This window comes from Pezoporus occidentalis, unplaced genomic scaffold (genome assembly GCF_034315485.1).
Source record: "Pezoporus occidentalis ecotype Australia unplaced genomic scaffold, CSIRO_AGI_Poc_V1 ctg206, whole genome shotgun sequence".
Classification (NCBI taxonomy): Eukaryota; Metazoa; Chordata; class Aves; order Psittaciformes; family Psittacidae; genus Pezoporus; species Pezoporus occidentalis.
This window is the reverse complement of record NW_026913921.1, coordinates 628935-641002: the sequence shown is the minus strand read 5'-3', so window position 1 is coordinate 641002 and position 12068 is coordinate 628935. Positions and strand designations below refer to the sequence as shown.

At 38.4% G+C, this 12068-nt stretch overlaps 1 protein-coding gene across 1 annotated transcript in view; it reads right to left on the bottom strand.

Annotated features, from left to right (window-relative positions):
- Positions 1 to 10761: 10761 nt before the first annotated feature.
- The window catches only part of APOB (apolipoprotein B), a 37541-nt gene continuing 36234 nt past the window's right edge, over positions 10762 to 12068 (bottom strand). Inside the window, 2 exon segments of the mRNA XM_062618900.1 lie at positions 10762 to 12031; positions 12034 to 12067. Of these exon segments, the coding sequence (XP_062474884.1) occupies positions 11850 to 12031; positions 12034 to 12067 (216 nt within the window). The 3' untranslated portion in view covers positions 10762 to 11849.

Genomic DNA, 12068 nt, shown 5'->3' with positions numbered 1-12068 from the left:
GTCTGGAATGACCTGTATGACCTAAAGTCTATAGAATAACATGAATCACTGGACAATAATTTATAGGGTCACCTCATAATTACTATTGAGTAAAACATGACCCTGTTTATTGGTATATATACAGGGGAAAGGTTATTGTAAAAAAATTTGTTGCTTATTCAAGCCAAAATATTTCCAAATCTGAATGGATTTGTTGACACCATATTAAAAACAATTGTTGTCAAAACAACTGGGAAAAACACTTTTTACAGCAGTAGAATATTCCTGCTCCCGAAACTTTATTCCTGGGAGGTAGGGAGTGATCTGTTGCTCATGTCTTTTCTGCAAACTAATTTTTTTCTTATATAAAGAACTGTTTAGGGATCTGTAATAAAAAATGAAATAACTAAAGGATAACAAAGCATGTTGAATGTTAATGTTCAGAAATAAATATTTGGAAGAAAAGCAGGTTAAAGCAAAGAAGCCAACAACTTACAGGGAGAAAGTTATGTTTTGGGCTTGTTTCACATATTGTCAGGTTTTTGCATTTACTGCCGCTATGTTATAACCCCCTGTTTTCTTTGTCCATGGGAAAATTAAAAGCAGTGAGGCATAGAACAGGCAGTGCTCAAACCAGTAGTGGTTTTGGTAGTAAACGCAAAAATCTTTGGTCAAAACACTTCTGTGGTGTTGTGATTATCTGAAAAAAATTGAATTTTCTTTTTCCACGATCACATTTGGTTTGTAGGGCCACCAAGGTCACCACTGAGTCCTGGAAAGGATTAATCCTGATGGTATATCTTCCATCAGTACTTCTGGTGTGGAGGTGGGGAAGGAAGAACTTTGATAATCACATTATCTGTGCTGACGACCCTCCCTGGCCTGAAGGCCAAACTTCCTTCTCTCCAGCCTGAGGCTGGGAGCATGAGCAACACACTGGGAAAAGAGAGGATGTGAAGACCCATTGCCTTTTTTTTGGCTTGGGCAACAGCTGCAATATACAGGAGGCACTGAGGTGTATACAACCTTGTATATTTTTAAAGAGCTATCACAGAAGGCTGAAACATCTAACAGGCGTCTGAGTAGGTAGGAGCATATGCAACCTGCTTGGGCATACACTTTCAGAAGTTTCTAAGAATGGTTTCGCATTTATGATGATTGCAGAAATTACCTCATATTTCTGGGAGAGGTGTTGTACAAGAAGCCTACCTTTGGCATATATCTCTAGAACCAGAACCAGAGTCTGCTGAATTCTGTGAAAACTTGGTGGGTTAAAAACCACCAAGACACTTCACACCACAGTAATGACTGCAAAGGCTTGACAACCAGAGAAAGTCAAATCCTTTGCAACAAATACAGTAAGTGCTGAGCTTCAGAAGCCCAACTTGTTACTCTTCTGGTATTCACGATCCCTTAAAGCAGTCGTACATTGCAGATGTACATTCCACACTGCTCCAGTTCTGAAAGTATGCTTGGCTTGACCAAACATGGGGGGGTTTATTCCAAGTATGTGTTAATTTGCAGTCATAAAAAAAAAAGCATATTTATGGAGGAAAATTTGGGTGCAGCATGTCAACACACCAGTTAGGAGTATGCAGAGTAAAGAGGTACTGTCAGGCTGCATGTGTTTTACATATCTAAATTCAGAGACAAAAAATGTAGGGACAGCAGATTTGTCCTACAAATCTCCAATGGAGATTTGGAAAACTATGAGTAAATGTATTCTAGTAACTTAAACAGTGTCAAAACATGGGCACAGGCACTGGAACTTACTCATCCACGCTATTCAATTGTTAGAAAAGTTCTTGGTGTGGTTTTGGTCCAGGTTGACTAACAGTCTCCCAAACAATTTCTAGGTATGGTTTGTGAGTTAGCACAGGCCAGGGACCATTGCCAGCAGGCAACATGCAGGAGGCTGTCCTGTTCTAGAGGTTAAGAGAGTTTTTTATTATGGGTGTGATCAGATTGTTCCAGATGGCTTGATGGCTCTGACACTGTTTAGTTTACTACTATAGATGTAACCTTTAGGATTTTATACTCATCCACTTGGATCCATGACTCACATATGCCAAACAAGCAGCTGTGGTGATTTAAGATGTTATTGCACCTGAGCTCTTTGTTACTGGCTCTTGCTGGAGGTTGCTGATCCCAGTGTAGAGCTGCCAAAAGTTATGTACTTCAAGTGTTTTAGACCAGTGAAGGTGAAGCCACAATGTGAGGTCTGTGTATGCACCAAATATGGGGAACAGCCTGGTTTAAGAAGATTCTTTCTCCTCCTTTTGCATCTGTGTATTAATAAGGCCTTAGCTAAAGCCAGGGCTCTCAGCGGAGCCATTGTTTTCTCACTCTTCAGCACAGGATACCCTTAATCACGACTGACCTTCTGGATGGTACCTCCTTCTTACAGATACTATTTGACTTCCATGGGCTGCACTGCTTTTCCTGAATTTGTGCTTTTCTGACTGGTATTGCACAAGTTTTGCATTCTGTAGTTTTCCCCAATTGTAATCACACTTGCTTTTAGCTTTAAACAGTTTAATGCCTGTTTTTTTATGCAACACAGATTTATTGTGAACAGAGCTTTCAGCTGCCTTTAGGACTACGGTGGGGTTCAGAGATGGTAGGCGATTTGTGCTCCATTGTCCATAGCAGTGAGGAATCCCCAGCTGCTGGTAGGACTATGACATGGTAGTGACTGGGGCTCTGTGTATTTCCTTGTATCTTAGGTCATTTTCCATTTAGAAAGTTGCAATGCTCTTTGAGTGCCAGAGGCTGTAATACATAGGAAAAGCAACAAAGGTGTAGCAGCCACTGCTCTGCCCTACCTTCTGCTTCCTGCCCTTGCTCATCCAGCCACCTCCAACTTGTTGGCCAGCCTGAGTTGGCAAAGCCCTCTTTGTACCCACCGGAGCTGGCTTTGTCACCAATCCACCTGTGACAGGGCTACCACCATGTTCTGCCTGCTGTGACATGGCCATGACTTCACCAGGGCTGATGCATCACTGTGACATGCATTATCTTCTACAACTCATGTGAGAAGAAACAATCAACTAATAAGAATAAACAACAACTTATAATGCTGGGAAGGGGAATTAAAGGCTTGTGTTGCTGCTTGCTATTTGGATTTGAAGATTTGGAGGTTAAATTCTGGAAGAAAAATGCTTATCGGATTGACTGAAGGTAATATTTCACCTCATTGGTTCACTGTGAAAGTGTTGCATGCTCTTTAACTACATGACCAGAAGAAATGAGCATAACTGAAACACAGGTGGTTCCTTCTAATATCAGGGGGTGGCTGAGCACCAGCCCAGGCTGCCCAAGCAGATTATGAAGTCTATCTCCTTTGAGACATTCAAAAGCCGTTTTGGACATGGTGCTGGGCAGCTGGCTCATGATGGGCCTCTTGGTTAAAGGGTTTGGACAAGGTGACCTCTTCCAACCTCTACCAGTCTGTGAGTCTGATTCTGTGAAAGTATATAACAAAAAAGGGCATGGTCTGACAAGCACTCACTATGCCTTTTGGCAGCCAGATCAATGGGTTAAAGAAAAGATAGAATACAGAGAAATCTCTCCTAGCTTTCTACCAGTCACTTCTAGGGCAGTACCTGAAGGGACATGGAAAGGGCATAAACAACTTTCAATAGAAGGGATTGAAGCAATTGCAGCCCACTTAAAAAGGTTCTCAAACCCTGGTGTACATGTTTGAGTTGGTGTAGACTTTACAGACACTCCTTAGAAAGATGTGCATGAATGGTCTTTTTTGTGATTTTTTGTTTGGTTGGTTGGTTGGTTGTTTTATTTTCCCTAGACAGCACTATCCCAAACAAACTGTTTGGGATAACAGTAACAATGTGGTATTAGAAGACGAGCTCAGAGATAAAATTAATCAGGCATAAACTGCTTGTCTTGTTCAGTCTCCTTGCCTTCTCACAGTACCTCTTTAGCTGGAGAAACACAGGCAGTTAATGTATTTTAAAAGGCATCCTCAATATTTCTGACATCCTTAACATTGTAGTACGTGCCATTCTTGCCCTTCAGAATATGTGGGGAAAGTGTGGTCCTCTCACACAGTGTGAAAGGACAGCTGCTGGTTAATGGTTAATGGTTCTGCTAACTACAAGTGCATTCTAATAACAAACAGATTCTGCTACTTTTTATTTTAAGCCAAGTTTATGTATTTAAGAACAAAGGCCGAACTGCATAAAGTATCAGCCTTGCTTTAGCCAAAAAAATTGTAGACATCCCACCCTTGCCTTCTCTGAAAGAAAAAAGCCTTATCTGGTTGACTGCAAGAGCAACAATCTTAGATTAATCTCAAAAAGGCATCCAATGAGTAAAAGGAATGCATTACGTCTAAACAAAAGGTCGCATTTATTTGCCTGTAGTTTCCCAAAACCAGTTTTTCCATCAGTTGAAGATAAACACAGCAGCAAAGCAGGGAGTCTATGACCACAAAATGTTGTCTAGGGCAATTTTTTGTGGCTTCCAGTGTGAGTGGGGAATGTGAACTTCCTCCGCTTACATTACGCTAGATAGTTTTGGGAGCACAAGAAGTACTGAAGCCAGGTTTAATATACATTTGGATTGCATGATTAATCATGAGTTGCACTTTAAGATTTTCCTGTGGTTGGGTCACCTATAACTAAGCTTTCCTTTGAGGAATCTCTGCCATTAAAGAGGTATGAATGTATCCACAACCTGTCTGGGATCTAGGATGGTGTTTGATCACTCACATGGTGACTATTTTCCTTTCCTTCCTGTGTCTTTTATCTATTGCTTTTTGTGAAAAGACTTTTGCTCTAAGAAGAGCTTGACTCTCTCTTCTCTATAACTGTGCAACAGGTCATGGAAGACAGAAATAATGTCTCCCCTTAGCATTTTCGTCTTAAGACTCAATAGACCTATCTATCTATCTATCCATCCATCTCCCCCTTGTTCACACACTGTACGCTTCAGCTCCCTGACTAGGCTGTTGGCCACTGCTTAACTCACTCCGGTATGTCCATGTCTTTCACTGGGGATCCCCAAACCAGACACAGTAATCCAGATGTGGTCTCACAAATGCCAAATAAAGGAGAAGGATCTCTTCCCTGACCTGCTAGCTACAACTGCGCAATATGCAGGTGGCCTTCTTGGGCAAAACACCATACTGCTGACTCCTGTTCAATTTCTTGTCCACAAGATAAGTAGATCATAGATATAACATGTAAATGTATATATTATACATGGCATATTACACTCTATGTCTATATATATCCTAAACTTTATTGTCCCCAGTGGAAAAAAGTGTGTTTAAAGAAGTTCTGTTGCAACCTTATCCACAGCGGAACAAATGGGGTATCTGCTAACTACATTATGGTGGATATCAGTAATCACTATGGGAGTACTCGACTTCAGAAATGGAGACTGGCTGCACACCAGATACAGAGCAGAAGTGGAGACGGGATGAAGGAGCAGCTGAGCTTAGCTGACTTTCCAATATGTGCTGACTTTTTGCTATCAGTCTTTGCAGGCTATGCTTCTCTACTTTAAACACTTTTTGTTGCAATTATTTGTTGGCTTTTTTTTAATGGAAAAAAGTCATGTAATTTTATTAAATAAATCATCTCCCTGTAATATTGATTATTTTGCATGCCTTGCTAAACATTAAACTAGATGAAATGGGGCTTGGTTACAGACAGTTAAGTGGCACACTTTTTGTGAATGGTAAATGAGATAACTATTTGTTATTTTTAAACAAATGTTCATCCATAAAAAGAAACATCTCTATTAGACATAGAAGTGACTTCACAAAGGTGCATTATGTGGCAGCCAAAAATTGAAACGGGTGACAGATTATTTCCAAAGTTAAAAGTTTATGGTGGAACCACGATATAAATTAACTGCTAGCAGCCGTTGAGTCCATTCCTCAGATCATTTATCTGTATGAGAGTGTTATATGTTTGATGCCTGGTATGTATGATGGTTTTGGGGTGGACTAGAGTGTTTCTGAGTGATTTAGCACATGAAATCAACTCCAAGTTTCTAAAACAATAAACATGATGATGGGAGAAAGAAGTCATTACATGTATCTTGATTTCTTGTTGCTATTACAGTGTGCCTATCAACTTCATGATCTTCAGTACCATTAGATTTATTAGATTACCTCCAGGTAATAAATTTGTTTTATTCAGACAATTCCACTGAAAAGTAGAGAAGTATAATTCTGATTTTACTTATGGGAAGCTAGTATATCAGAAAATGAGGTGACTGAATCATACAGTTGATCCCAAACTGGCCAAGAACTGAACCCTAATCCAGAATGTGAGCTATTAAAATTAAATCCTGTCTCCATAATATGTTGTATGGGTAATCAGACATGGGGTATATATTAGGAAGATTTGTAAAAAGCAGAAGGATAGTGACATTCAGTAGAAACTTGAAGAGGGAAGACATAGAAGTCCAGATGACGCACACACATGGCCCCAAGCAAGTTACCAAATCATTACTGGGCTACCAAAATATCAACAAACCTTTTCAAAAACAAAAATGTTGTTCTAAAAGAATTGGAAATCTTCAGTTCAAGTCTTTTGGTAGAGGAACTGGCCAATGTTGAATAAGATGAACCGTATCTCCACAAAATTGTACACCAAATTCATCAGAGTATTTCCACTGGAAGACCAAAATTAAGTCAATTTGCATTACTGCAACATCTAAAAATTAAAACTTATTGCTTTTGTATTCAAACAAAAATTGAAGCTTTAGATGATGAACTTGGTGGAACACCCTGGTGAAGCTACTGAATTAATGGGACCTGAGTGTGAAGAGTTATGTCACCTAACTGTTGACAGGCATGTTGGGAAGAGTTGCCTGGCTCAATGTGCTAAAATGAAGGGGATGACCTAAGGATTAAGGATAAGGTTTAGGCTTTTAATTTGACAGTAATGTACATTGTACATGTGCGTGTGTTTGCATGCATGTGTGCCCATGTAGACAGATGCATCTGAGAGAGAGACGAGGTGGGGTTTGTACTGCTGTAATGGCTTTGACTTCATAGCTTTGTGTATACGGGATATGTGTGAAGGATGTGTGTTCCTTCAAATTTGGCTGGTTTTCTGTTCTGCAACTTTAAAATTAAATGTTTTTGTATAACTTTCCATTTTGTTTTTAAGTAGTTGTAAGCCAGTCATTACCATAGAGAAAAACAAAGGTTTATTAAAGAAACAAACATAATAACAATCAAAAAACACCATAATGGAGAGACAAACAGCCTGCTAACAATAAAAACGTCTGTCTGAAGTGTCACATAGCAGAAATGTAGTAGGTGTTTGTGAGACCTTTTTTTTATTAATGTTTCTGAGAACATTCAAAGGTAGTTTTCTTGAAATAAATTAAACTAACACCTATGCTGATACCTATGCTGAATTTGAGAGACAGCGATACTATGGCTCCCTTTTTCTTCCTTTTTTGCAGTATAATGTGATACAGACTCCATGGGAGTGTGAAGGGTGAGGGAGTAAGCATAAACCTGGTAAATGGGTGTTTTATGGCTAAATTCAGAATCTTGATTTGATTGCCTTAGCATAGGGGTCTACTAGCATCTTGTTATTGGTTTTGTACACTAACTGCCTCTCAAGCCAGTCACTGGTTTAAAACTTAAGAATTTTAAAGGCTTTATAAGGAGTTGCCTCTGAGTGGTATTGGGGTATTTGGGCCTATATGTCTCATGGTCTCAGTCAGGATGATAATGCATTTATTTGCAGGGATACTATAAAACTTTGTATAATGATATATTAGAATAATGATGGAGCAAATTTCTCACAAACCATTTACCAAAGGCAAGTACGGCATTAAGTAAGGTAAAATAAAGCCGTATCAGTTTAGTCACAAAGAGTCACAGAGTAACTCAGGTTAGAGTAACTTTGGGAGGTCTCTAGTACAACCTCCTGCTCAAAGCAGGGGCAACCTTCAACTCAGACTGGGTTGCTTAAGACTTTGAAAGCAGGGTCTTGCAAACCTCCAACATATGCTTTTGTTCTACAAGGTCTCAGTTTCCCATAATGCCTTGAATGGGTAATGAAATTAGGGAGAGGGTGATGAGAGGTATATGGATGTTTCCATGTTTAAGGCATGGGACCAGAACACAGGATTCTTGGCACTGGCAGACTTTCTCTGTGATACTAGGTAAAACTGGGTAAAAATATGTAAAGGGACTCTGGTTGGTGTTGTGCAAGTAACCTTCATTCTAGCCTGTGTTGAATTTGTTAGTGATTAATTTTCCTGTCTGCATGGTTTTTCAAAGATATTTTTGTGTAGATTTTTATAGATAATAATATAGCCTTTGTCCTACAGGATCCCAAAGTGCTTCTCAAGTTATACACCTAACTGGCCAAAGCCTACTCCTGATGAGGCCAAAAGACATTTTGCCATTGATTTAATTTGGCCCAGGATTTGGCTGTATAGAAATGGAATACAAGGAATTCTGTATGTCCTATGGCCTTTAATAAATTCTGGTTCCCCACCTGAGCAATAAATCTGCCAGCAGAAGAGTAGTACAAAATTTGGTGTCACTTACTGAACAACTAAATGTTTCAATATTAACTTTGTAAGGTATCAGTAAGGCCATAATGACAGTTGCTCTAGAAGTATCAGTAATTTAGACCCAGAGGTGGATGATGCACTGTATGGTGTGCGTGGATGCGTGTGTAGAATCTCTGTATATGCAGCAAATGATACATGTATTTTTAAATCACTTAATAAAAAAATCAGCTCTAGTTAGTTGCATAATCTAAAATTCTGGAACATTTTTGCTGTATTATGTCTGCAAAAGTTTTTCATTTAGGAACACACACGTTTCTTGTCAATGTTATTTCTACAATCACTTAGAGCAGGGCATATTGTTCTCTGAATTTCTTGTTAAAATTTTTCACTTAATTAAACTTTTACAACCAGTTCTGCTCTATGTCTGACACTTGCTGTAAATTATAAAGAAAACCCCCTCTGGCATTTATGAGAATTCGATGATGAAGACTATAGAAAAAAAAAATAAAAGAAGAAAAGAAACAGTGTCACTGAGCCCAGATAGTTGCTGATCCCGTTATCTCCCACACAATTCAATTTAATGAAATATAGAAACAGAAATATTGAACTAGACTGAAAAATGAAGCCAACATAGAACTAATAATATTTCAAATATCGCAAAAGTTTCATAAGTGAATTGCAGCAAAATTTGGATAATTGAGGTTTTGTATACATTTCTGTAACGTGTAAAATAAGGTTAAGACTTTCTGGAAGCTGAAATAAAAAGAAAACAACAAACAACAGGGAAAGTCATGGAAATTAAAGTTACACCTGGTTGCATATGCTTGTGGGAAGTACCTATGCAGCATATAAACATGCACAACTCCTTCCTGTGTCAGAATGCCAGAGTTTCAAAGGGGTGCTTCAGGTGACCTCTCTGGTGTGGGGATTTAACAGCAGCTAAATTCCAGCAAGATCTTATTTTTGAGAGCAATGCTGTGCTTCCAGTCCCTCCCAAAACCAACTTGTGGGATGACTGCAAGATGGCTGTCACGTCAATTACAGGATTAAGAGCTTTAATCCAATTGGCTGCAATGCTGCTATGAGACTTGGAAATCTCCTCTAACGTCTAACCACAGTTTAGTGTGCAAACTATTGTGTTTGCCCTTGGGAAGCTTCACTCTTGCCAAAGAGAGCCAGTATTTATGCTATTTGGCATATTTATTATTCAGTTAACCCATTCCTTATAAGTAAATCCTTTTTAGAATTTATAACCCTCCCAAGAAATGGGAGATGATGGACAGAAATAAATACTCATGTGGGGGGAAACAAAAGAAAACAAAACTTTAAATCTCTCTTCTCCCATAACTGTTACATTTTTTCCTATTGTCCTTTGTTTCACAGGGCTATTTGTCATGATGAAAGGAAGCAAGAATCAAACAGTCTCTGAGAAATCTGGTTGTGCTTAAACATTTGTGAAATTCAGGGAAATGAGTCGTGCAATCTGACATCAAATAAAAATCAGATGACCCATGGGCTTCAGTTTCCTTGTTAATGAAGGTGAAAGGGCTCTGCAGCCAACATCTTTATTTACTGGGATACTCAGTAGGAAAAGTAAACAGGGATGTTTATACCTCTGGTTTTCCTGGGCAGGGTGATATATGCAGATTAATTCTACTCACAAAACTCCTTATTTTACAGTTCACAGGGGACTACTCCATCTCTTTAGCTGAGAATTATTGCTGTATTTGTGATGGATGAAAGCTTTAAAGAGAAAAGGGATTTACTTTACTTTCTAAGAGATGCCCACTCTGCTGACAGCTAGACAGATTTGTGTATAGTGCTGTGCTTGTCAGGTTCTGATTTTGGGGTTAATGTAGATCGTCTGATAAAAATCATTACTGGCAGACTTGCTCAGGTAATAATATTAACTGGCAATAGGAATATTGGAATTCTATAGCCCAACTTGCTCTGAGATCTGGCTATGTTGGTGCAGATCAGCTATAGAGGTGGGAGCATTATTGCTGCATAAACTCAACACAGGTACTGGAATCTCCCATCTCCAGGACCTGAGCTACCATCTTTACATGGTACTGCTCTGTGCTGTAAATATGTATCTGCTGACACCAAACTCATTTGGGTATTTGTAAGCTGGTGCTCCATTGCTTCATGTATGAACCCAATCACTCGATGGGATAAAATCAGACTCTGTTTACCCAGTAATGAACAATCAATAACCATATTGCAGAGTGAACTGATTGAATAAAAACCATATACACAAAATTTCTAGTGTTATTTATTAAAGAGTTTATTCTCAAAGAGGTAACATTATTTCAGCCTGAGTATGCCTTTTTCAAGGACTGTCTATGTAGTATTCCAACAACTGAAAATAAACTATAAGAGGTCCACATATTTTCCACTCAAAAGCAATCCTATTTTCTGAGTGAATTCTTCAACTTTATTTAAATTCATCTTTAAATTGAGAATTCATTTAAATGAGGCCTAGGTTTCAGCCAAGGAGGCTGAGGGAAAACTTTTTGACTCACATCATTTACAGTCATGTCAGTGAAACTTGGACAGTTAACTAATCTCACAATAACTGGAAGTTAGACAATTTGATGTGAAAACAGAAATATCATGGGGAAACAGGTAAGAAAACCCTGTATTTCTGTATTATAAATTAGCCAGTAGAAAGAAAACCCATCTAAAATTCTTGGCATAGTTCTCTGAAAACAGGTACATGCATGAATTCATTTTTCTTAACAGAACATTGACATTATTATCTGCAGTTTTCCAGGAGTCAGATTTCTATATGTATTTATATTTCTATGGCTTTTTTTCACTTTCTGATGTTATTTCCATAATTCATTATTTTTTATCTTCATGGTTTTGTGTAGATTTTTCCTCTTCTTTTTTTTCCCAAACTTATCTATGAAGGTATCTGTGCTGGGAAATAGATATGTTTCCAGGTTGTTCTTGAACTAGCTTATGAATGTGACCTTTCTCTTAAAACCTTTTTATTCTATGTATTCCATAGCTTTTGTGACTATTTACAAAATGTATTGCACATTACTGGCTTGATCCAACATACAGTGAAATAGAACAAAAGACTTCCCATTGACCTTGACAATTGTTGGATTAAGCCCTATGGTCCAAGTGAAAGCAGCTGCAGTGAATAACACAAAAATATAATAAAGAGCTCATTTATTTGCTTATTAAGCTTATTAAAATAACCTAGTGTAGATTATTCACTTTTCATTTACAAATTCAGATTCAAACAGTATCTAACTGAAGTTCCAGTATGTTAATTGCTGTTATTTTTAAATACATTGTGGTGCAAACTTACTACTTCTCCTCTTCTGGAGGTCCATTCAGATCTTCATGTGCTGCTGTATATTTTCCATAATCTGCTGAAGACTCAGTTGCTCAGTCGCAAGTTGTTCATCAATGAATCTTTGCATTTCTTCCCATTTTCTAGAGCTTTGCTCAATGCCTTGCTGAATCAGTGTGCATGTTAGTTCCACTTTTTTTCTGAGTGCTTCTGCTTTTCTGGTGGCATTTGGTAAATGGACTGCCAATCAAATGGCTTG